General features: G+C 34.7%; 1 protein-coding gene across 1 annotated transcript in view; it reads right to left on the bottom strand.

Moving 5' to 3' along the window:
- GRM8 (glutamate metabotropic receptor 8) overlaps positions 1-27,869 on the bottom strand; it is a 959,071-nt gene that overhangs the window by 746,945 nt on the left and 184,257 nt on the right. Inside the window, exon 3 of the mRNA XM_074193782.1 lies at positions 18,979-19,195. Within this exon, the coding sequence (XP_074049883.1) occupies positions 18,979-19,195 (217 nt within the window). The remainder of the gene's footprint in view (positions 1-18,978; positions 19,196-27,869) is intronic.

Genomic DNA, 27,869 nt, shown 5'->3' with positions numbered 1-27,869 from the left:
GGTAGTAGAGGTGTTGCCTGGTCAAATTCTATGCTCAATTTAGTGACATGTGGAATATAATTTCAAATTGTTTTCTAGAATGACTATATCATTTCACAAGTTCAGTAACAGTATAGCCACATACCCTGTCCACCCACAGAAAATTGAGCTATTCAGACTAAAGATGCAAAAATGCCACAATGGGTCAAATACATGATCTGTCCAACTCAATTTTCTGATTCTGACTATAATGCCAACATTTCGCAGTAGATCATGGTAGATGACATTATGGGGACAGAGTATCAAATGACTAAGGAGACATTAGAAGATCAATGACAAGGTGGGGGGAAACATGATGGTTATATATAATTGGATTTTTGCTTCTAGATTGCCTATGTTTCTGTTTATATAATATATAATAGGAATGTGTTAACTACCACTTAAGGAAGCTGAGCAGATTGCATTTTCCAATTCAGAGAAAAGACAGGAAGTCTCCCTTAAATAAATTGATTCCCATTCAGAACTGCTTGTGATTTAATTTTCAGCAACTGAAGAGCAATGGCAGACAGTTCACCATAGCACTCAAACACAAGACTAAACCAAAAAAAAAAAAATACCAAAAAGAAAAATACTCTGATTCCCTCTCTCCATATGTGTGTGTGTTTATGTATGTGTATGTGTGTATGTGTGTGTGATGAATTCTTCATATAGTAGATATAGTAGTAGATATAGTGGACGTACCAAGATTCAGTAAAAACAAATTTGTCTTAAATTGTTTTCCTTTGTAAACATATGTGTGTGTGTATAAAATGCATTTAAAAACATTATTCTAAAAAGTAGCCCAAAGACTTCATCAGACTACCAAAAGGATCCATGGCTCAAATAATGTTGAGAATTCTCAGTTTGATGGCTCCCTATTGTTTTGAGGATCAGTTGGATGTCCCTATGTTCAGTGTTGAAAGACTTTTACAACCTGACTCCAACATACATTTTCAAGTTTATTATGCACAACTTGCCACAGTACTAGCAAAGCTGGTCAACTTGCTGTTCCTTTCACACAAAACTCCTTCTCCTGTCTCTATACCTTTTTAATCCCTATTCCCCTGATCCAAGGTACTTTTCTATGTGATTTATTTATTCTGTACCTTATGTACTTGTCATCCCCCCGGCAGAATGTAAGCTTCTTGAGAATAGGGACTTTTATCTTTTTTTTCCCTTTCTCTCTCCATATCCAAGTAGAGCATCTAATATAAGTAGAAACTTATTAAATGTTTGATTGACTGATGGATTGATTTAAAATTTGTATAAGCATATCATCTCTATCTTCATCTAAGGATGTTCAAGACTGGTATTCCCCTGGTAAAGCCTTCAGAAACAGAGTCAACTCACATCATGATAAAGCATGGGAATAGGATTTCAATAGAATTATATCTTCTTAACACTATAAAAGTCATTATTGTTCATCTGGCATATTCTACTTAGCATTTTTAATTAATTCTAAAAAACAATATTTAGAGAAGCTAAATTATATAGTATCATAATTAGTCTCATAAATGCAATGTTTATAAATGACTAAATAGCTAAGAAATGTAACAAGACAAGTTTGTAATTTCATTATGGGTTTGGATATAATAATAATAGATATTATTTATAGTACATAAAGATTTACAAAGTATTTTAGATATATTACCTCATTTTAACACTCCTAATAACTCTGTGCTAATACTATTTACATTTTTCAGAAAACGAAACTGAAAGTGAGAGAATTTCAGTAACTTGATTATGGTCACTTAGCAGAACTTGAACTCTGGTCTTTGAAACCTCAGCACTCTCTCCACTATGCCATCTAGCTGACTCATAATGCATTAGGTGTTATTATGGATCCATGTTGATTAGGGCAAATAGTTGAGTTTAATGCCCATGTATAAAATAGACTGAAGATTGTGTTTCCAAAACTAATTTCTCACCTTCACACCTTTGCTCATATTGTAGTCACTTGAAAGTAGAGACAAAGGACATGTGTTCCCACTGACTCTGTTACTTCTTTTCTATGTATAAATAATGTTCCTATGGGCAAAACAAGTTTTCTGGATCTCATTAATCTATGAAAAGAATCTCTAAAGCCCCATTCCACTACAATACTATATTTCAATACCTGGAATTCTTTCCCCTTAATCTCCTACCCACTGAATTATTATCCATTCTTTAAAAGACAACTTAAAGCCTACATACTCCAGGTAGCCTTCCCTGATTCCTTTTCCTCCCCAGAATCCCCCCCAGTTAAAAGTGATTTCTTCTTTCTGGTCTCACAACAAAGCACAAGCATAAATAGAATTTCACAGCTGAAAGAGACCTCCTTCACATCCATCCAATCTACAACAGAAACCTAAATCATTTCTTATCCCTCTAGTCAATCAATCAATAAACATTTATGTGCCAAATATATACCAGACACTTTGCAAGGCACTGGAGATATAAAGAAAAGCAGAATATAATCCCTCCTGTCCCCAGAGAGGTTACAGTCTAAGGGGGGACATGATGTGTACAAAGATTAAAAAGTAGGAGAGGTTTCTTACCCAGGAAAAGGCATGATAAAGTTCAGATGAGTAGAGCCAAGTGGGAAATAGAGATGGCTAGCCTGATGGCTCTCCTCAAATGGAGGGTCTGTAAGCTTACTTCTCTTCAACTTCCACTCTCCAGTCAGGGGAAGGGAGCATAGGGTCCACCCAAGAGTAAATGATCTCCAGAGACAATGAACTCATCACCTCTAAAGCAGTCAATTCTACTTCTTGATACATTGTAATAACCATATTTTGACTGATCTTGATTTTACAGTTATCATATATTTTCCATCATCAATGCTTGGTTATTTGCTACCTACTCTATTGTAAACCCCCATGGAGTCAAGGATTTGTTAAATATCTTTGTATCTTCCTCAGCACCTAGCACTTAAATAAATGCTTGTTGAATTGAATTGAATTTCAAATCCTCTTAAAATGACTTACATTGATTCTGATGCTATTCTGTTTTTTGTAGAAGGCTTATGACAGAGTAGTATATTTTTATCTTTAAATACTTCCATCAGCACAAAACTGGGTAATATCCTTGTACCTTGTTGTCATTAGCCAATGCTGTGTTTTCTAAACCATAACTGCTTTGACAAGAAAGACTTCTGAAAGGGAGAAATTCAGGAATGTGACTTTTCTTTAGGATTCGTGAAAAAAAATGCACTATCACAGCAGTGAACACATTGCTTTCAGTTAGGGAAAGCAATAAATGAAGAAAGAGAAGAGTGATTTTGTAAATCATGTGCAATACAAAGAAGTTTCTGTATATGACCATTATGCCCCCTATAGTCAAAATGAGAAGAGTTGGAAACATTCACCTGGATGACATTAAGAAAAGTGTCACAAATGGTGGTGTTCACAAAGGCAGCACAGATGGTATATTGCACAATGCCAAGGTAACCAGACGATTCTGTCAAAACACACACAACAGAAGTAGTTTGCTTATTTGGTAGGTCCTTCTGTTAATTAATTTCTTATTTAGTCTGTATATAATTTGCTTTGTACTTGTATTTATTTTCATATTGTCTCCCTCATTAGATTACAAGCTCCTTAAGGGCAGGAACTATCTTTTGACACTTAGACACAGCATCTGGTCCTTAAAAATGTTTATTGATTGATTGACTAAATACACTAAAAACAGCTTATCATGACATTTTTAATTCTTCAAATAAGATTTTTGAAACCCTGTCTAAAACACAATTGACTTCTAGACAATGGTGCAGTAAGTTTTATATGAAATACATACCAATGCTTGATTTGGGACTCCAATAAAGTTCTCCTCTGATGACTCAACTAGGCATGAATATGAACTGACTTTTCAGAGCCAGACTTTTTCTGAGCCAGAAGACTATAGGGCTGGACATCTACAAAACTGGAAGAGCTTCAGGGTCCAATAATGGACATTATGTTTGTTATCCAAGGGTTTGTCTACTTATATTTTGAAAGGTTCAGCACCAAAAAATTAAACTACCAGATAAAATTGTGATTTTGAATCAGATCAATGTAAGAAACATTTTTACTAGGGTATGAAGTAGTTACCAACAGAAGCACCATTTTCTCATCAAATATTTGCAGCATTAAACCATTAACTTCTTAGACTAAAATCAATGCTAAATTAAAAGAAAGATTAGGGAAAAACCTGTGGCATGCAACTGAAAAATCAGAACTATAAAACAAGTCATTGACACTAAAATATAAAGGAATAATTATTGTCATGGAAAATCATCATTTCCTATGGAAATTTAACTAGTAGAAAATAGTCATCACAACAAGGAAATCAAAAGTAACTAGAAGTCATTTATTCTACTATAAATGGCAGTCAGGGACAAAACTGGTTGCCTATTTGCAAAACTTATGTAGAAGGATAGAGGAATATCATCAGATATAACACATCAAGATCAAGAAATAGTGTACAAAAATTTCATTTGCAAAAAATTTAAAATGGGGTCCTATTAAGGCAAATAATCTAAAGAGACTAAAGGATAAGACTGGAAGTAGAACATAAAGGATATATATTTCTAAAACAAATTTAGGTTTTTTTCTGGCACTTGTAGTGGGACCACCACATAATAATTCTAATATGATTTGACTTCCTAAATGATTCAATTCAATTCAATTCAATAAGTATTTGTTAGGTGTCTAATATGTGCTAGGCACTATAATATATGCTAGGGATTTAAATAAGAAAGATAATTCCTATCCTCAAATAGCTTATAATCAAAAAGGGAAATGCAGCATACCAAAAAGAAAATGAAAAGGGGGAAGGAAAAACAAGGGGAACCAAGGAGTATGATGAAATAGAAATATTGCTAAAGAAAATAAGAGATAGGTTAAATGTCTAGCTTCAACCAAGTATTTGTAGAAGAGAAAGGTGCTAGAGGAAGTACTATCAATTTAAGGGTTTTGAAGGATTGAATGAATGATACCTAAAATAGGGGAAAGTGACTATGTTATTACAGGCAGCTAAGTGGCACAGTGGATAGAGTACTGAGACTGGCCTCTGACAATTGCTAGCTATATGACCCTGGGCAAGTCACTAAACCCTGTTTACTTCAGTTCCTTCATCTGACATAATCATCTATGAACTGGAGAAGGAAATGTCAAATCATTCTAGTAACTTTAATAAGAAAACATCAAATGGGGTCATGAAGAGTCAGACACAACTGAAACAAATGAACAATAACATTTGCATAATTATAAAAATCATGGATGTTGTTGCTACAAAAATAGTAATTAAGAATATTTTAACATCTATTAACCAATTCTCATTTATGATTGACTGTTGATTGTTCTTCTTAATCAAAAAAGACCATGACATCAAATGAATGATGGCATAATATGAACATTATGTTGATTAGTGAAGACAATATTGTGCAAAGACATCCTTCCCCAGAACTTTATCCAGTACTATCATCACCCTGTGGCCTGATCTAGTAGGAAACAGGATTTCTGGTGAAGCCCTTTAAAGTCTTTAGGATATGGGTCCCTCCTATATCGGCAAAGCACCACAGCATCTCAACCACACCAAAAGATCACCAGTTTAGTCAGTTTAGGAGACATTGTTGTGACAACATAGTATGGCAAACATGTCTCTTGATGGTCCAATAGTCAGCATGATACATATACAATTTTTTTGAGAATATGGTATAGCTAACCTCACTCTCAATGGTCTAAACCATCAAGGAACTCAAAGACAGAAAGAAATAATTTTTTAAAAAACATTGAGTGAAGCACTTTAGTATGTCATAGAAAAAAAGACTAGAAATAAAGTGTCCCTATTTGACATCACAGATCAGTTGAAGTAAGGAAGAGCCACAATTGGTTCTAATGGAGATAATTCCAAGGTGTTAATATCACAGATCATATAAAGTATTTTTGACATAATGTTTTGTTTTTCAGTATCCAAATTACACACCTAGACTGTCAACCCCAAAAGATTCTCAGGACTGTATCCTAGAAAAAAACCATTGAATTTTAGCTACATATCCAATTTTTATAGAAAAAAATCTGAATGATCACTCAATAGGAACTTCTTGACATCCTGCTGAAAAATAAGACATAGGAAAAGGGGTGAGAGTTTTGGAAAAGCAGAAAGGGGGAAATGGGCAAGAATAGAGGTAGGAGGATGCAATAGACAGCCTTCACCTATTTTCCTATCTTGCCTGGAGTCCTTTCTGGCCGTGATACTCAAAATTGTTTTTTGATTCCTTGGCCCAGGTGCTATACATTACCAAATATTTATATAAATGTTTGATGAGTCAGATAAAGCAGATCAACATCACAGACTACTTCTAGTTTTCTCCATATTTGTCAACATATTTACCAGTGATATAATAATGTATAATTCTTTCACTTTAGGTAGCAGAAACCATTTTTCCTATTGTTGTTCAACTTCTAGTGTTATTATATAAGATGAAGTTTCTTAATAATTTAGCTGCAATGTTCTTTAAATAGAGTTCAATTCCCAATCAATTGACAAGCAAGTATTAAATATTTCCTATGTGCCCAACATTTTCCAGCTACAAAGAAAGGCAAAGACATGATCCATATCCACAAAGAGCTCACATTCTAATGGAAAACATAATGTGCAAAAGTAAAAACTTCTCCTTACAAAATATATATAATATATATATATACATACATATATATATATATATACATATATGAATGTTACTGTGGATATGTGTATAGAATAAATAAAAGGTAGTCTTAGAGGAATGACCTTAGATGGGAGAGAAAGGAGAGAGAGAGAAAAAGGAAGGATGAGAAAAAGCTCCTGTAGTAGTTGTGATTTACACTGTCTTAAAAGAAGACAGAGAAGCCAAGAAGCAGAGGTGAGAAGGAAAAGAAGAAGACAGTAGTGAAAAGGAAGTCAGGAAATAGAGAGTTGTGTGTTAGGAGCAATAAGATGGTCAATGTCACAAAATTTAAAGTGTACGGACAGTGAGTAAAGGTTTGGAAGATTGAAAAGGTGGGGCCAAATTGTAAAGGACTTTAAAATACAGAGGATTTTCTTTTTTTATCCTGAAAGGAACAGAGAACCCCTAGAATTTATTGCATCACAGGGTAATATGATCATATCTGTCTTTTTGGAAGATGGCACTTTGGTGTTGAATGGAGGATGGTTTGGAAAGGGGAGAGACTGGAGGCAAAAAGATCAGTTAGAAGGCAAATGCAATACTCCAGGTATAAGATGATGAGGGCCTGCACTAGGGTGAAAGCTGTATGACTAGAATAAAAGCGACACATCTGAGAGATGTTTTTTAAAGGGAAACTACAAGATTTCACAGCAGATGAATATATAAAGTGACTGCCAAACAGAAGTTAGTAACCTTTTGTCATAGAGGTTGATTTTTTTTTGCAAGGCAAAAAAAAGTGGGGTTAAGTGACTTGCCCAAAGTCATATAGCTAGGCAATTATTAAGTGTCAGATGTCAAATTTGAATTCAGTTCCTCCTGACTCCAGGGTCGGTGCTCTAATCACTGCTTCATCTAGCTGCCCCAAAATGTACCTTGAAGAACTTGATTTTTTTTTACTTGAAGTCAGAAAGACTTGAGATTGAATTGTGACTCAAACACTAGCTATGTGGATCCCAAGCAAGTCACTTAGCCTTTGTTTGCTTCAGTTTCCCCATCTGTAAAACGGGGATAATAATAACAACAATCTCCCATTGTTTTGAAGATTAAATATAATAATGTTTGTAATGCATTTTGCAAACCTAAAATACTATGTAAATGCTAGCTGTTGCAGTGATGGTGATGGTGATGGTGATGGTGATGGTGATGGTGATGGTGATGGTGATGGTGATGGTGATGGTGATGGTGATGGTGATAGTGATGGTGATGGTGATGGAGATGGTGATGGTGCTTTGGGTCTATAATCTAAGCAGTAACCTACCTAGATACAGAGAAGTTCAGTACCAGAAGGCTGAGCTTCTGATATGACCAGGTTATATCATCAAAACAAAACTACATAATTATATTAGTCTTTACTTTTCTTTCTTTTATGTTATATGCCAATCTCAACTCACAGAGTCATCTAATTAGGAGGCCGTTACTAAGCCACAAATATGTTAAGTAAGAGGCCAGAGCAAAAGAAACCTTTGAAATTATATTCTGTTTCATCAGGTTCTATAATAATTATTTTTTCTAAGTCATATAGACTTTCTTTGACTCATTCTAAAGCTGCTTTAGTATCAATGCACCTGCAGGTCTAATTTGCAAATTTTCAAACACATCTTTGAAGCTATTCTTACCAATTACATGGTGTTAATATTAATTAAATATTGTTTGCAACTTGAAATGTGGTGTTATCAATGGAACTCAGCTGTATAAATAAAAAAGTAAAACTTCCAATTGAATTTAAATGTTTCTTTTTGCGATAGTGTTTTAGAACATTAATGCTTTTTTTAAATTGATTTTGCCAGCTTGAATCCATTCTTCTAAAGCAATGAACATCTGAAAGAAAAGGGCTGCATTTTATGTATCCTTCTCTTTCTGTCATTGAAAATATTTTGTTTTAATCTTAGAGTGCATCCATTTTAGTGAATAGAAAGTCAGGTCTCGTTTACAAACCAAGGAGGGAAAAAAGAGCTTTCCATCAAACATATATGGAGATAAAGGCAGGCAATGTTAGAAAAATGTGATCAGTGGGTGCTTTTCAGCTGAAGAGGAGAAATGATGTTTCTTTTACCCCATTGCTTCTAGAAAGAAACAAAACCACACTCTGAAATCAAGTATGTTGATATATATGTCAGGCATTTTGTATGCAAAAATGAGTTAATTTCATGGATGTTTTATTAGCATTTCAAAAGATTTATAACCAACATTTTACCTTATGCATAGTAGGCACATCATTAATTAATTAATTTCAAGAAGTTCCTATTAGTAGTTTACTGAATTTGTAAAGAAATAAATGTTTTATGTTTATGACAATGCATTGTAGAAAACTTGACAGGAGTGGTCCCTTTCTGTCTTCAAAAACCTGAACTGTCTTTTCACAATTTGCAAGACTGCCATCTCTCATAAGTCATGCATGAAGTTGATTACTGCATAGAAGAGCTACAGAGAAATATTTTTCAAATCCCTATAAAAAAGACAGTACTTTTATATCTATTGTTTATCAGCATTAGCCTACTTCTCCCTCACCTTGTGAGATACTCATACTATTTATTACCCTTCCTTTCTTTTGAGAAATGGTGGAGTTTATATACTATTCAAATACATCTTAACCAAGAACTCAAAAGGGTCAAAATTAGAACTTTAGGCACAGGTCCTACAGCTTCTAGTAAACAAGCCATGCATCCATATTATTTGACATCTTCCTGACACCATAAATGAAATCACATAAAAAAAGTGAAAACAATGATCTCTAAAGCTTATCCCATCATAAACTAGGTGACAGATTATATTTTTATCATTCAAAACACAGCTAAGCTATTTCTTTCCTTCATTCCTAATAGAGACCAAAGGGAATAACAGAATAAAACAAGCAGGCAAAGATTCTCATAATTTCATAGGATCATAGATTTTTTTAATTGGAAAGAACCTTAGAAAACACTGACTCTTGACTCTCTCATTTTATAGATGAAGAAACTGAGACAGAGAAATAATGTGACTTACCCAGGGTCTGAGGCAGGATACAAACTTGGGGAGGATAGAACTTTTCTTGAATTACATAAGACTGTAGGGATATATGGCTGTTAGGTACACGAAAAATCCAGGGTACACCCATTATGAAGAGTTCACTTGTATCAAAAACAGCTAACAAAAGGCCAAGAAATTCTTAACCTAAAAAATGTTAATATGTAAAGAAAATTAATGTAGACCAAATCAATAGGAACCCATGTGTTATTCCATCTCCTTATGAATCTTTTGCTGTAACAAAGATTATCCTTTCTCAATTTGAGGATAGAAACCATTCTTTTCAGAAGGAACACCAAGGTAAAGACACTTACTATTATGTTAGACTTACTCTTTAACCCAGGTTACTGACTCTTCGACTACTTTAAGTCAAGAAGATACAATTCTTGCCTCATTTGTCACATCCTACTTCCTAGGCTTCTGTAAGAACGTATTCAAGTCCATTCTGAGAAGTAACTTGACTGGAGGAAGAAGTGTTGAACCTGGGGACACGAGGGACTGTCAAATCCCACCTCACATACTCCATGATTATGTATGAAATTACTTAAATTACTTAACCCACACATGCATTCTCAATTACATACAATGATAGTTTCTACCAGTCATTTTTTGCAAGGTTTTGAGTTTTACAATTTTCTCCCTCCTTACCTTCCCTCCTGCCTCCCCCACAACAGAATTTACATTTACATCTATGATAAGTATAGATCAAAAATGAGAGGATAAATTATGAGAAATATAAGAGTTATGAAAGAATCATATCCAAAAGGAAGACAGAAAACATTAGACATGGCAAAAATTGCATAATACATAAGACAATACATCTGTAAAATAGAGTTGCTGCCAATCTCTCAGGTGACAAAAATATTTTGCCAACTTGCAGTATCATATAAATCAGAAGTATTACAATTAATTTTTGCTTTGCCTTGGAACAAATGTAGTTAAAGATCTCATAGCCTGGACAACCTTGATAAAGGGAAGATTGCTCAAAAGATTACTATCTAGATGTGTTTGATGACAAGGCCTCACCAATGTTTGCCTCATGATTTCCCTTTGGTGAACCCAGTAACTGCTGCTTTCTAACTAGGACAGATGTTACTCTGCCCCTAAAAGAAGTGGCAGTATATTTAAGAGGACTGAACTTAGAATCAGGAGACCTTAATTTGAGTTTAAATTCTGATACTTACTACAGTTATAACCTTGAGCAAATTCATGGAGATTCTAATAACAGGATTAACTAGCATAGCAATTTTAAATGAGAAAAATGTTTTTTGGTTTAAAAGTCTATCTTAACTTCAGTTATTCTTCTCATTGGCTTCAAAGGATTAGAAGACAAGATATTTAGAGCTGGAAGAGATCATTAAAATAATCTAGTGAAACCTGAATATTTTAAATGAAGAAACTGAGCCCAGAGATATTGTGACTTAAGGAACATCACTCACAGTCAGTCAATCAATGGTAATCAATGACATTTGAGCTCAGATCTCTGACTCTTTTTTTTTTTAGGTTTTTTTTTGCAAGGCAAATGGGGTTAAGTGGCTTGCCCAAGGCCACACGGCTAGGTAATTCCTAAGTGTCTGAGACCGGATTTGAACCCAGGTACTCCTGACTCCAAGGCCGGTGCTTTATCCACTACGCCACCTAGCCACCCTAGATCTCTGACTCTTAATTCCATACTCTTTTCATTAGTCCATAACACCACACTGTAATGATATCATTTGGTACTTTGAAGCTATGTTTTTAAATCACTTTATCATAATTTTATCATGTTACTTTTCTCTTTTTCCTCCTTGAGAAAATCAGGCTTAAAGAACATAATCACTATTCATCTAACATTTCTGGAGAGCTATTTGGAATTATGCCCAAGGGGCAATAAAAATGTGTATACCTTTTGATCTAGTAACATCACTATTGGCTCTGTGTTCTGAAGAAATCATGAAAAAGGGTAAAAAATCCCACATGCAGGGGCGGCTAGGTGGCCCAGTGGATAGAGCACCGGCCCTGGAGTCAGGAGTACCTGGGTTCAAATCTGGCCTCAGACACTTAATAATTACCTAGCCGTGTGGCCTTGGGCAAGCCACTTAACCCCATTGCCTTGCCAAAAAAAAACCTAAAAATAAAACAAAACAAAATCCCACATGTACAAATATTCATAGTCACTCTGTTTGCAGTGGTAAAGTATTGGCAATCAAGGGGATGCCCAACAATTGGGGAATGACTGAACAAATTGTGGTATATGTATGTGATGGAACATTATTGTTCTAAAAGAAATCATCAGAGAAGAGATTTCAGAAAAGTCTGAAATGAGCAAAACCAGAAGAAAATTATATATAATAACAACATGGGATTATGATCAACCACGATGAACTTCCATCAGTGCAATAATCAGGGACAATTGTAGGGGATTTGTGATGGAGAACACCAACTAAATCCAGAGAAGGAACTGTGGAATTTAAACAATGCCCAAAGCTAATTAGCTTCAATTTTTTAAAGTTGTCTTATGTATTATGCAATTTTTGCCATCTCTAATGTTTTCTGTCTTCCTTTTGGATATGATTCTTTCATAACTCTTATATTTCTCATAATTTATCCTCTCATTTTTGATCTATACTTATCATAGATGTAAATGTAAATTCTGTTGTGGGGGAGGCAGGAGGGAAGGTAAGGAGGGAGAAAATTGTAAAACTGAAAACCTTGCAAAAAATGACTGGTAGAAACTATCATTGTATGTAATTGGGAAACAAAAAAATTCATATAATGAAAAAGAACATAGTCACCAAGAAAGTCAAAAATCATGATGCCAAAGATTGACAACTGTTCAACAAATACTAAACGTTGTCTTCCAGTTATGAAGTGGATATTTTTATTCACCAAAACATAGATCTTTCTACAAAGAAAAGTTTCTAATCAAACTGAGTAAGCAATTTCTCATGAAATTGATTTTCTTTTCAATATTATTTCATTATGATCTGTCGGAATGCATCAGGGACAAATTGTGGGAAGTCTCAATTTATACCCAAATTTCTAGGCAATCAACATTTATAAGCATTCAAGAAGATCAGAAGATCAGAAGACTTTAGGCAAAAAAAAAAAAAATAATTCTCAAAGTCTCCTAAAACACTGAATCTGAATAGCCCTTTATCAAAATCAATATGCAAAGGATTTTACAGATGCACTGACATCAATTGTTGTAGAAAGAGAAACAATTATTACAAAACTATAGCACTTTTGTTAATCAGTAGATAATTTCAAAATGGGTTAAGTTGCTACCCTTTGCCATGTCAATTATTATCATTTTCAGTTATTTTTGTTTTAGATACAATCTGTTATTAAAATGAGGGATGCTTACAACAGCTAATGTATTTCATGGCATATTGAAGCATGGCACAAATTTGGCCTTTTCAACATTCTGCATCCCAACTGATAATTCTTCTACTCCTTTTACCCCAGATCAGTGAAGGAGAGTTGACATAGAATGGACAATCATGTCACAAAATACAGAGAGATCAACAGGGAAGGAAAGTGGTGATTTAATCAAATCCTCACTTGGGGCACTAAAATGATTTTCTCTCACTCTTAGGACAAACATAGAAGTAGCAATAATTAAAGCCACAACCTGAATATGTTGATGTGACAGGTATTACCTGAGTGAGGAAATGCTGTCCAAAATAAAAGCCAAGTAATTCCCAAGGCACTTTAAAAAAACCTCGACATAACCAAACATTCTGACCACTGTCTCTCAACAGATTCTACAGCAATTGGAAAGTTATAATGTTTATAGGAAAACATTACACTTATGTGTTGCAAATATTTATTTCTGTATAGTGGAAAGGTCACTGAATTTAGATTCATAAGAACTGAATTTGATGCCTAACTATTATCTGTAATCTGCATGACTTTAGTCTCTTTTCCTTTTTCAGTTTTAGCTCCTTGATTACTACAAAGAGGACAATAATAGTTGTACTATCTACCACATAATATTTTCTAAAAGATCAATTGAGAATAAATATAGTGTCCTATGAAATTTAAAATAATATTAAAATGTTATCTTTTAAATGTACATATTCTAGATTAAAAAATACCTATGATATAGACTATAAAACACAGTTGGATGGACAACTCATTGACATGGTCCAGATACAAATTTTGGACAGACACCATAGATAGATGATGAATTGTGACAGCTAGGTAGTATAGGAGATAGAATAATTTATTTTGAATCAAGAAGATATGAGTTCAGGGGCAGCTATATAGTGTAGTAGATAGAGCACCAGCCCTGGAGTTGGGAGAACCTGAGTTCAAATCTGATCCAAGACACTTGCTGATTGCCTAACTCTGTGATCTTGGTCAAGTCATTAAACCCCATTGCCTTGGGGAAAACAAATTTTTTAAAAAAGAAGACATGTGTTCAAACCCTGCCTCAGAAATTTAATAGGTTTGTTCCTCTTAATCCCGCTTTGCTTAAACTTCCTCATCAGCAAAATAAGGAAAATAACATATTCCTCAAAAAGTTGTATAAAGGGTTTTGCAAAACTTAAGGTGCTATATGAATGCTAATTATTGTTTATTATAATTGTTGCTGTTATTTTTATATTGGTCAAGAATTGAAGGAATAAGGATAGATAGCATTTGGGAAATTATATGAAACTTCTAATGACTCCAAGTTTCTCCCTGACCAGTTGTGCATATTTTAATTATTAATATTCTTTCAGTGATACTACTTAGTTAAGGACTATTGATTACCACAATCTCTAATGATTTAAAGTTTTAGATTACCCAAAATAAAATACATAGTTGCACAATGGGTGTAAGTATATGGAAGCATATTACCAATAGAGAATTATAAGAGAAGAAGGGAAGAAAGATATTACCAAAGAAATAGATGACCCAAAAGCAGGCAGATTGATCATGGAGTGAGAATGAGAGTTAACCAACAGTTAGCTTGAAATTTCCACAGCCATGCAATAAAAAGAGCAACAGAGGAAGGCACTCAATATAATATATAGACATGAATAAGAATTACATAGATGAAAATGTATAACTGAGTTGTGATCTGTCAAACTGAGTTCTATCTTGGACACTTTTCTCTTCTATGTTTATACTCTTTCACTTGATTTCATCATTCCCATGGATTCAATTATCATTCTTGTGCTAATGATGCTCAAAGTGACTTTCTCAATGCTAATCTCTCTGTTGATTGACCTCTATTCTCCCATCTACAAATACCAATTTAACCTCTCAAACTAGATGTCCTCTAAATATGTCCAAATATGTCCACTCAATATGTCCAAAACTGAACTCATAATCTTTTCCACAAAACTCTTCTCTCTTGCAAACTTCTCTATTACTGTCAAAAGTACCACCATCCTCTGTCATTCCAACTCCCAACTTAGATGGCATTCTTGACTCTTCATATTCTCTCTCTCATCTCTAAATCTAATCGGCTGCAAGGGCTTGTCAGTTTTCATATCTCTTGCATACTTCCTCTTCTCTCCTATAACACTGCGATTTATCACAGCACAACCAGACTATTGCAATAATATTATGGTTGGTCTCCCAATCACAAGTCTCTCCCCATCCTGTACTCAGCTTTCAAAGTAATCCTCCTTAAGTCTGGAGTTGATCATGTCATTCCCCCTCAAGCCCCCCCACAACTCAAAAAATTCCAATGGCTCCTAATCACCTCTAAAATCAAATATGAAATCTTCTGCTTTGTGTTCTAACCCTTTGTAATCTGCTCACTACCAGCCCACCTTTTCAGTGTTTTTATACCTTGCTCTGTGATCCCATTTCTCTGTGACTCAATGACGCTGGCATCCTTTCTGTTCCTCATACAAGATACTCCATCTCCTGACTGGGCATTTTTACTGGCAATTCCACATACCTCAAATGCTATCCTTACTCATCTCTGTCTCCTAGTTTCCTGCATATGCAAGCTAAAATCCTACCCTTCAAAGGGAAACTTATCCAATGATCCCCTTTAGTTCCAGTACCTCCTCTCTATTAATTATTTCCTCTTTAACTTGTATACAGCTTGTTTGAATCTACTTTTCACATATAATTTCTCCATTAGACTGGGGGTTCCTTAAGAATACAGACTGTCTTTTGCCTTTCTTTGCATCCCCAGTGGTTAGCATAGTGCCTAATATATAGTAGTTACCTAATACATGTTTCTTAGATTGGCAGATCTGAATCTTGGAGACAGTACTACATCAAGAAGATCACAGATCCAGAGAAAGATATGAGTATACACACAACATTGCAGTTTGTGAAGAAATCAAAAAGAGCAAGCTCTCATCTCAAAATTGTCTTTTAAAAAAGGGCATACATTAGTTTTCTTTTCCTGGGAATCCATCACATTGGTAAGAAGTGATATTAGAAAATAAGTAATTCACCAGTTCTGCTTGCAGAAACCAAGGGTGTCATGGGAGTAGATGCTTTTTAAGGCATATTTGGAGCTTTATTTAAGCATCTGGGAGAACTGTGAAGAACAACAAAACATTATGAGACCATAAGGTAATGTAGAGGTATAGATTAGGTATAAGAATTCTGTAGCATACTCCCAACAGAGATTCTATAAAATGCTCCTTCACAAAGATTATTTTATTTGATCTTTACAACCCTAAGAGTTAGATGTGATTATTTTATTCCCATTTTACAGATGACAAAAGTAAGACAGAGAATAAGTCAATTCTTTGCCCCACATTACATGGTAATTGAGTCTGGGACTAGATTTGAACTCAACTCTTTTTGTCTTTAGATTTTGTACTCTATTTATTACTTCACCTAGCTACCCTAGAGATGTTATACCAATCATGAATGTGAATGGACAACCAAAAGACAATTTGTTTATTCCAGTTATATCCATGAAATATTAAGTGATCTAGAGAACTGTTCATAGAATATTGAGTGGACTCCTGTTGAAGACTTTATGGTAGGATATGGAAAAGGAGGCAAGGGAAGGTTGCAATGCTCTTTTGACATAGACCTATCAAGGTCACTCATAAAAGTGCAATACAGAATTAATACTTTCAGAGGAAAACAAGCATAACTTGGTCTATACTCACTGCCAAACTGATCAATTGGTCAAAGCAATCTAAATGGTTAAATCAGTTGGGTTTCTAATCAAAGATTAGTGTCCTGCACTTTGAACCACCTATATAAGACCAAAAATAAGGACATCTGACATGAAATATAGCCTATCAAATATGTCTCTGTAACCATATCAATGTATCTGAAAATATAGATATATATGTACTATATTACCAAACCTGTGATTTCATCAGTATAGAGAGTTTAGGGGGATGAGTTCTCTATTACAATTCATATGACACCCAACTCTGGGACCTATAGTTTAAAAAAAAAGTGCCTGGTATATAGGTTAAGTGACTTGTTCGTTGTCATAAAGTCTGCTACAAGTAGGACATGAATCTAGGTATTCCTGACTCAGAATCTCTGTTGGGAGTATGCTACAGAACACTTATACCTAATCTATGCCTCAATATTATCTTATGGTCCCATAATGTTTTGTTGTTCTTCACAGTTCTCCCACATGCTGAAATAAAGCTCCAAATCTGCCTTTAAAAGGCATCTACTCCCAAGACACCTTTGGTTTCTGCAAGCAGAATTGGTGAATTACTTGTTATCTATCTTATAACTTCTCTAGGGTAGCTAGGTGAGGTAATAAATAGAGTACCAAATCTAGAGACAAAAAGAGTTGAGTTCGAATCTATCCCTATTGTCTTTCTCATTAATGATGTTGAAACACGATTATACCACAACATTTACTTCACTATAAGAGTGAGTCCTGATGGTTCCCCAAAAGAAATACTATTAATCCTAAGTGGTGAATTTACTCTCTTTGCATGGGATTAGGCCTATTATTTTTAATTAATCCTACATTTGAAACCAAGAAAGCCACAAGGATACCATGCTTTCTTGTGGAATTAAACAAAGGACAGCATTGATTGATAAGCTGTGTAGAATTAGTAAAGGAAACATTCAGGAGAAGGAATATTTCATTATCTTCTCTTTGTTCTAAAAGACTTTTCTTATGTGGAATCTGAAATCTCCCACAACTCAAAAATAATATATTTTTATTTTTCCCATGAAATTTTGCTATTCTGCTATAGAAACAAATTTTCAAATATTATTCATAATGCATTGATTACAATAATAGTAGTAAATATGCATTACATGATGACTTCTCTTTTTTCATATACAAAATAAAGGGACTCTTACTCTTAGAAATATAAAAACCTTGAAGAACTTTTTTTTTGTATTTTTAAAAACAAATGGAGGGAGAGATAAGTTATTATATTCTTCATACCTTTTTTGCATTTGATCCTCACAAAACCCTGTAAGGTAGGTGCTATAATTATCATCATATTATCATTGAGAAAACCTAGACAAACAGAGGTTAAGTGACTTGCCCAGGAACACAAAGCCATAAGTGTATGAGCTTAGATTTGAATCCAGATCTTCCCGATTCCAGGCCCAGCATTATTCACTATCCCATTAGCTGCCCCTAATAAGACATGGATTTACACTGAACCATCCATTTTGCCTCATCTTTTCCATCTTACAACCAAGGTCATGCACTTATGAGACTGTCATTGTATGATGAATATACTCTATAACCATGCAAAAGAGTAAATTAATTGCCATTTGTGTGTGAGAGAGAATAAACACCCATTCTGGGATGAGAAACCATGCCCTAACCCTCAGACCAATGCTTCCTGATGATTACACATTGGGTTCCAATCCTACAACAAGCATACAAATACATGGCAAGAATGAAAATATGAAAAAATGTCTAGATGATAGAACCAGTTGATAATGATATCAGTGAAACATGGCTTTGGGGACTATTGCAGCATTACTCTTTAATAAGATTAGTAGTCTGATCCTACCATTAATGCATATTGAATGCTTCTGTGGGTTTTTTTTTAATTTAATGACTTGCAAATGTAAAATTCATTCTGAAACAATAAAGTAGCATGTCATTTATTCAAATTCATGGTGGCTCCAGTACATAGGAAAACTCCCTCATCTAACAAGACAACTTCTTAAAATGTTTGCCTGAGCCAGGAACTCTTTCCTAAATTATTACCAACATGTCACCTTGACAGACATACAACAGAATCATTCATAATATGCCCAGCCTCCCTCAAGAGCAGACAGTCTAGGTCATACATCTGATTATTCCACATGGTCCAGACAGCACTTGGTGATGCTCAGTCTTGAGCAACCTGTCAACAGGAAATACAAAAACCTGATCAATGCCCACTTACCAATTTCCCTGGAGATCTGAGTAAATGCTTCCACACCACTCTCACCGTAGTTCCCCTCAGAAGCCAGTGTTGACACATAATTCCATCCAAGAGCTGTCACAATATCGACCATGGCTTGAGCTTGATAGGAGTCAGGTGGAACCACTCGGGAGAAAAAGTCATACCGGGTGTTATCACTGAGCTCTGGAGCTGTCGATGCATAGCTGATTTGAGGTATCTACAAAGGAAATGACAGGCCATTTTAACCCAATTCAACTGTCAAATTGGTGCTTAGTATTTAGTATTCATTTCAAGGCAGTCCAGTCATATTTGGCATTTTATGCATGGTGCCAGACACCATGTTAGACACTGAGAATACAAAAATAAAAAGATATAGTCTTTGCCCTCAGGAAGATTACAATTTAATAAGGGGATGTACATAAAAAACTGTAAGACAAAAGGAACACAGAGATTAGAAACAGAGTCAAGAACCATAAAAACAATGCAGAAAAAAATGAAAAGGTTAAAAGAACTCTAGGTGCGGCTAGGTGGTACAGTGGCTAGAGCACTGGCCCTGGAGTCAGGAGTACCTGAGTTCAAATCTGACCTCAGACACTTGATAATTACCGCAAGCCACTTAACCCCATTGCCTTGCAAAAAACAAAAAACAAACAAAAAAAAAAAACACCTAAACAAAAAAGAACTCTAGCTCTGGAGTCAGAAGACTTGGGCTCAAATCTCACCTCTTGTGATCTCTAGATTACCTTGGGAAAGTCACAACTTTCCTGGAGGAATAGTAAATTGCTTTTCTTTTCATCCTATCCACCTAACACAACGCTTTGCACTTAGTAGTTGCTTAACAACAGCAAGAACAACTATCATTTTTATTGATATTTTATTTTTTCAATTACAAGTTATGAAAGTTTTTCAACATTAATCTACTTGCATAATTATAATTTACACAATTTTCTTCCATCCTTCCTCCTCACCCCACCCCCCCTCACTGGCAAACAGTCTAGTGAACATTGTACGTGTGCATTTGTGTTTACATGTTTATGTAAAGAATATCTTGTATTAGCATAGCTCTTTAACATTTGTCCTGTAGATAACTCAAAATTCAATGTCAAAAAGAGAACTTGCTACCTTTCATCCAAAGCCCCGCCCCCCTTCTGAATGTCCTTATTACTGTTAATGGTGCCACATTCCTCCCAACCAACCAGACATGACCTTGGTATCATCCTCAATCCCTCACTCTTCACTCAACTTCATCCCCATTTAACTCATCTATTGTTAAATCTTGCCCTCTCTACTTTCTCAGCCTCTCTAAAATATATTCCTTTCTTTCCATTCATATCTGACACCCTATTACAATGGATAACTAATTGGTCTCCCTACTCCCAATACATTCTTTGTTGAGTTGCCAAAGTAATCTTCCTAAACTGGGATGACTATGTCACTCCCCTACTCAATCAACTCCAGTGGTTTCTCATTATCTCCAGGATCCAAGTCCTCCAAAGACCTAGCTCCATTCTACAATTCCTTCCATAGATTTTAGGATCCAGAGGCTCTGGCCTTCTTCTTCTTCTTCTTCTTCTTCTTCTTCTTCTTCTTCTTCTTCTTCTTCTTCTTCTTCATAAAAGATGATACTCCATCTCCTGACTCCATACTTTTTCTCTGTTTATCCCCAACGCATGGAATTTTCTCCCTCCTCATCTCTGTCTCCTGGCTTCCTTTAAGACTCAGCTCAAATCTCTTGGTCCCACTTCTTCCCTCACTCCCCATGCTACTAATCCTTCTTCTGGAATTAATTTCCATTTGAGAGAAAGAGAGAGAGAGAGAGAGAGAGAGAGAATATACACCCATAATATATAAACACACACACATGTATATGTATATAAATATCTAAATAAACACACATACACACACACACACACACACACAAAGTCTTGTGTATGCAGGTGTTCTCTCACCCATCAAAGAGCTTCTTGGAGGCAAGGACTATCTTTTTGCCTTTCCAGTACTTAACTACAGTATCTGACCCATAATAAGCACTTAAGAAATATCTAATGGGGGGACAGCTAGGTGGCGCAGTGGATAGAGTACCAGCCCTGGAGTCAGGAGTACCTGAGTTTAAATCTGACCTCAGACATTTAATAATTACCTAGCTGTATGGCCTTGGGCAAGCCACTTAACCCCATTTGCCTTGCAAAAACCTAAAAAAAATAGCTAATGACTAGCTTGCACAATGTGAAGATTCAGGTTAAAAATATCACTTATTCTCTAATATAATGCAATGAATTTCAAATTAACAACTTTAGAAATAGAATACACAGCAATACCACTATTAGGTCTATATCCAGAAGAGATCATAAAAAATGGGCACATCATATGTTTCAGAATTGATAGCAGCTCTTTTTGTAGTGTCAAACAACTGGAAATTGAGGGGATATCCATCATTTGGGGAATGGCTGAACAAGTTATGGTATATGAATGTTACATAGTAACATTCTGTTGTTCTGTAAGAAACCATGAGCAATTGGACATTAGAAAAACATGTAAAACTTGCTTGAACTGAAGTGAACAGAACAAGACCATTTTACACATTAATGGCAACATTGTAAGATGAATCAACCATGAAGGAAGGACACAGCTCTACTTCTCAGTTCAGGGATCAAGAACAATCCTGAAAGACCTGTTGTAGAAAATGACAACTACATCCAGAAGAACAAAATAAAACAAAACAAAACTATAGAGTCTGAATGCAGAGCAAAGCTTATTATCTTCAGTTTCTAAAATTTCTTTTGTTTTTTTCTTTCTTATCACATAGTTTCTTTCCCTCATCATTCTAATTCCTCTTTCACAACATGACTAATATGGAAATACATTAAAAAACAATTGTGCATCTACAACTTTTACCAGATTGTTTGGGAGACTGTTTAAAAAAATGTGGAACTCAAAAACTTGCAAATGGATGAATTTTGAAAACTACCTTTGCATGTAATTGAAAAAAAAATAGAATAACCTTTGTTGTTTGGGTATGAGAGCAGAGAAGAACTACAGATTTACAAAACTAATCTTGCTGGATAGTTTTCCCAAACAAAATTTTCTTCTTCTTCTTCTTCTTCTTCTTCTTCTTCTTCTTCTTCTTCTTCTTCTTCTTCTTCTTCTTCTTCTTCTTCTTCTTCTTCTTCTTCTTCCCCAAATTATTTTGTATTTTTTTCGTGTTTGAGAGCATAGTCTACTTTCACTTTTCTCTTTCTATTAGCATCTTACCTGACCCATAGGAATTACTTAATAAGTACTGATTGATGGATTGATTGAACTTAAAATTAACTAACTACATAGTCAGAGGTCACATGAATTATGTGAACTGTGTATACTGAAAAATAAACACTCATGAAGCTCCACTTATAAAAACCTGGAGGAAAAACTATCTGGGGAAAATTCAGTGAGCAACATAACCCTACACTGAGCATCAAAAGACCCAAGCTCTAATCCCAGACTTCATACCAACCAGCCGTGTGATTTCTTTGCTTCTCACAGGTGATAGAATGAATGTGCTGGGTTGTGAGGTAGGAAGATGAGTTTAAATCAGGCATGTGACATTTCCTACCTTCCCTATTATGAGACCCTGAGCAAGAACATTAAATCTCTCAGCCCCAGTTTCCTTATCTACAAAAATTAGTGAATGAATTCAGTGTATTCTAAGATCTTTTTCCAGGTCTAAATTATGATACTGTGATAACCTCTGTGGATGTCTGCTGTGAATATAAAGAACTTAAAATCAGACCATAATCATTTAATTATCTTTTAGACTTGGTTTTTAAAACTCATGACTTCTACAATTATTACTAGAAAGTGAACAGACTTATTATTTTCATAACATCTTCATGTATATTTATATATGTACATGTTGTTTCTGACCCCTCTCTAGTCCCATCAGGTACCCAATACACACACACACACACACACACACACACACACACACACACACACACACACTCTGCAGGTTCCTAGAAGGAAAAAAATCTTTTTCCCTTGTCTTTGTATAAGGGTACATTCATTTTAGACTTAAACAGGTTTTGAGGACATAAGGGCCAAGTTTTAGAGAGAATGGGATATTAAGGGCAAGTCTTACCCAGATGAATTTATACTATGAATAGCATAGTATATAGTGAGCACACATATATATACTATGAATAACATATATGTGGTAAGCAGCTTTATTGGATATATCATTCAGACTACTTTGGTGCCTAATAGAACTTTCTACACTTAGTAAAAGATGTGAGTAAAAGAATCTCATTAGCATATATGAAAGTACAGCCTTAGCAATGAATTTGCCTCCAAGGCACTGAAGTTTTTCTCCAGCCACTCCTTTGAATTAAATAATTGTTGAAATTTAGAGAAAATAAATGTCAATAAGATAACAAACCAGGGCTCCCTAAACCCAAAAGCTGTTCAGTAATTGCCGGGGCTAGTGGTCATTGCCTGGTTATGGCCTAGGTTGCAAAGATGAAGATTTGGGTAAGATCATGGGATAAGGTCTATCCCCTAAATCTTCAAAAGGGAGGAGTCACATCTCTCTTCTCCCATTTTCTAACTGGGAGGTGACTAACTTCAAGGTCTTTTCTTGAGCCTTGATGGTTCTTTTCTCTGTCCATACCTTTGCTGAATGATCCAATCCTGTATCCACTTGCTTGGCTGATTTTACATCTAATTCAGAGCCCCTGAGACTCTCAGACACTGTTCTCTTCCCTATCTGCATAATACAACTTGTACTCATCTATGACACCTAACCATAGATGTCTAGCTTGTTATTGATCACAGGAAATAAACAATGTGCAATTTTTTGGAGGGAAGGACCTCAAAATGTACATGTATGCTCTATTTGCAAAGGTTGCAAAGCAGCCTCATTTTTGAACAACAGACTATCCATTTAAAATCTCAGAGTGGTAAAGAATTCTCATCACCATTTCTCCAGCACAAATGTTCCCTAGTCCTCTCTGGATACCCAAAAATTTTTTTTTCATCTTCACAGTGTCCAGTAGCAAGATATGTGGACAGTCCCCACTCAATCCATAATAATAAGCCACCCCTTTCTAAAAATGAGCAGAAAGTGTGAAAATTGAGTGTTTGAAACCAAAGCTAATTATCCTAAATTACTACCTTCAGTCAGTCACATTCGAGGCTGTTTAATTAGCAGCTGGCATCATCAGTTTAAGATTAATTAAACAGGTGTAAAGAGGACATAAAATAAAAATGCAGGTATAAGAAGGATGTTGGGATAATTAGGCAGTGGGCTTTACCCCCAAAGTCTAAAATAAATTCCCCCCTGTAGATTAACTCCAAGAAAAGCAAACTAAGGTATTTGGTTTGAATTTTTTTAAATCAGTTTCTAATAGATTGTACCCTTTTATAATCTGAGTCAAATTACACTAATAGAATTTTTTAAATGTTTTAAACTAAGGTGTGTTCAAACTTTCATGATTTTTCTTTAGGTTTTTTACAAAGCGATGGTGTTAAGTGGCTTGCTCAAGGCCACACAGCTAGATAATTATTAAGTGTCTGAGGCCAGACTTGAACTCAGGTACTCCTGACTCCAGGACCAATGCTCTATCCACTGGGCCACCTAGCCACCCTGAAACTCTCATGATTTTTAAAACTGTAAGGTACCAAACAATTGTCCAATGATCACTTTAATATTTGCTTCTAGCCTGATCCCACTTACCCAATACATTCATGCACATGCAAATATTCACAAACACACACACAAACACACATACAGACACACACACACACACACACACACACACACACACACACACACAGAGAAACAAAGCCTATCCTCTTTTCTTTTTTTCCTCTCTTTCCCCCTATAGTTTTCATTACTACCATCAGATCCTTCTTTCACTTACGCAGAAGAACACAATATAGTAGACGGAGTAATGAATTTGGAATTCTAGAAAGACAGTAACAAATCCCACCTGAGACTGATTGGCTCAGAAAGTTACTTAATTTTTGAGCTTTGGTTTCTTTACTATAATATGAAGAGAATACCTGTGGTACCTAATTCATAGAATTGTGAGGATAAATATTGAATTTCAAGACAGAATATATGGGTTTAAATACCAGTTTTGCCACTTTATTATTTCTAGATCTTTAACAAATACTTCAATCATTTTGGAACTCAGTTTCCATATCTGTAAAACAAGAGGGTTAAAGTGCAAGGCTTCAAATATTCTTTTCAGATCTAAATCTATTATACTAAACAAAATTATGTGTCTTTAAAGCACTTTTAGATACTTTATAGTGCTATGCATATCTATTATTATGATTACTATATTATATGATTATTATATTATGATTACCCTTTATCTCTCCTTTATTACTATGTGTAGCATAATGTCTTGGATATAAATGTTCTTTGAAAACCGAAAGAAGTCATCATGATGCATAGGTTCCTGACCACTTACTTGCTATGTAAACTTGAATAAGTTTTTGCCTTCATTTATAACAGGAGGATAATAACACCTGCCTTATCTAGCTATTTGATAGTACTAATATGAATAACAAAAGGAAAATGCAAGAAAAAATGATTTGGAAATTTTAAGGTCTTTTTTAAAGAATTACCATTACTTATGCTACTACCATTACTACTACTACTACTACTACTACTACTACTACTTCTATTATTAATTTTCCTTTTTAATAATTATTGTTTCCCTTTCTGAACAGAAAATTCTTAATACATTTTAGAATCTTGACTTTTCCATTACTTTCTTTTTTCCTCCATTTGCTATGAAATTATAGAATTTTGAAACACACTTAATTATTTTACTCTACCTCCTATTTTGTGGTTTTCATTAGAAATTTTGCTTCTACTTAACAAAGACCAGTTTTTGACTGTCCAAATGAAGCCAAGAACTGACATTACTAACAAGAGGTTAGTAATAAGGTTCCCTTCTCTGGAAGCTCCTCTCCCAGCTATTTTTCAGATAATTGGCTCCATAATTTATTCAGATCCCAAAAAGGAGGAACCCTTCAATTAATCATTTTCAGTGTGTGGAAAGATTCATGCAAAAACTATTCATTTACACTGAAAATATTTGTCATGATGCTGGATAAAATGAGTTGCCAGTTTGTTTTTTTAAAAGAGGATTTTTAATTAAAATGCTTGTCTATGATTCTAGTTTGGCAAGTACAAGTCCTATCTGCTCTAATAAATAGATGAAACTATTTTGTAATGAGCATAACTTATGCCACAGTGTTACTGATAATTTTATCTTAGAGACAAGTGATCATTCTTTTGGAAATCATGATGGACGGAAAAGACAACTGAGCATCCTGTAATGACCATCCAACTTGAGGTGAGCAGGTTTAAAGTGTTCAGAAAAGGATAAGTAGACCAGGGAAAGTAAGAAGATGTAAGAAGAATAGCGAACTCTCAAAAATGAAATTCTAAAGATATAAACAGCAGGAGAGGGTAACAGGGTGACACCAAGAAAGGAGCAGCTGTCCAAGAAGACAAATGTGGATGCACAGGGGACTGATTAAATAATGTAGACTTTTGCTTAATGGTGTGCATAGATGAAGAAAGCAAATACAAATAATAGGAGATGAATACCAAAGACTGCTATGGTCCCGTAAATAGAGTCAAATTACTAAAGCTAAAAATGAGCTGAGACTTATGATAAATTATAAAGATAGCAAACTTCACTATATTTTGAGGGCAAGAGGAAAATGGAATAAGTGATGAATCATATCCAATAGATACAACAATGAAGACAAAAAAGACAAAACTCCTCAATTTTTATATTGCTTATGTTTTCTTTGACTAGAAAAATAATCTCAGAGTAAGGATAAAATTTAAAGTGGTAAGCAGAGTTGAAACCTGAGGCACAGGAGGAAATGACAAAAAATCTCTTATTTATCCTCTAAAGGATTCAATATCCAAATCACGATGAATGACAATTTGAAGTATTCTAAAAACTATAGAATGTGGCTTATAGACTTATTTAAAAGACTGAGGTAAACAGTAAAAAAAGGGCAAATGTTTTGATTTTCAAACCAAAAAAAAAATGTCAGTATGTTCAAGACCAGGGTAGTTGATTTTGAACCCTGTAAAGATTCTAAAATGTATTAGAAGAAATTTCTGTTCAGAAAGGGAAACATTAATTATTTAAAAAGCTGATGAATCATCATGAATGGCAATGAATGCCAGACTAATTTCATTTCCTTATTTGGCAAAATAAATATGCCAACAGATCAAGAGAATGCTGTAGAAATGATATATGAAGATTTGGGCAAAACATTTGATAAAGTCAAAGTCACTCATGTCATCCTCAGGGGAAAGGAAGAAAGATGTAGACTACCTGGTTATGCAAGTTAGGTGAAATCACATTTTGTGTAATTATTAGATGTACACATTAATGGATTATTATGAGTTTGAAGGGAAATCTCTAGGGTAGTTTCTCAAGAATTTATCCATAGCCTTGTGATGTTTTAAAATTTTATCAATGACTTGGATGATGTAATAGATGGTATGTTCATTACAGATACAAATAACACAAAATTGTGAACTATACTGAAAACAGTTGGATTCAGAGAGATCTTGACAGGGTAGAACAATGGTCCAAGTCTTAAAAAATGAAATTTAAGGGAGTAAGGAAACAAGAATTTATTAAAGGTCTACAAAGGTGCAAACATTATACTAAATGCTTTACAAATATCATTTGATATCCACAACAACCCTGGGAGGTAGATGCTATTATTATATTGATTTTAAAGTTGAGGAAACTGAGATAAACTTAAGCAAACTGATGCTGTTACTTCCTTAGAGTCAGACAGTTAGTTAGTGACTGAGGACAAATTTGAAGACAAGTCTTTCCTGATTTAAGGTCCAGTATTTT

The sequence above is a fragment of the Macrotis lagotis genome, chromosome 7 (genome assembly GCF_037893015.1).
Source record: "Macrotis lagotis isolate mMagLag1 chromosome 7, bilby.v1.9.chrom.fasta, whole genome shotgun sequence".
Taxonomy (NCBI): domain Eukaryota; kingdom Metazoa; phylum Chordata; class Mammalia; order Peramelemorphia; family Peramelidae; genus Macrotis; species Macrotis lagotis.
Note: the sequence above shows the minus strand (reverse complement) of the source record. Positions and strands in the feature narration are given on the sequence as shown.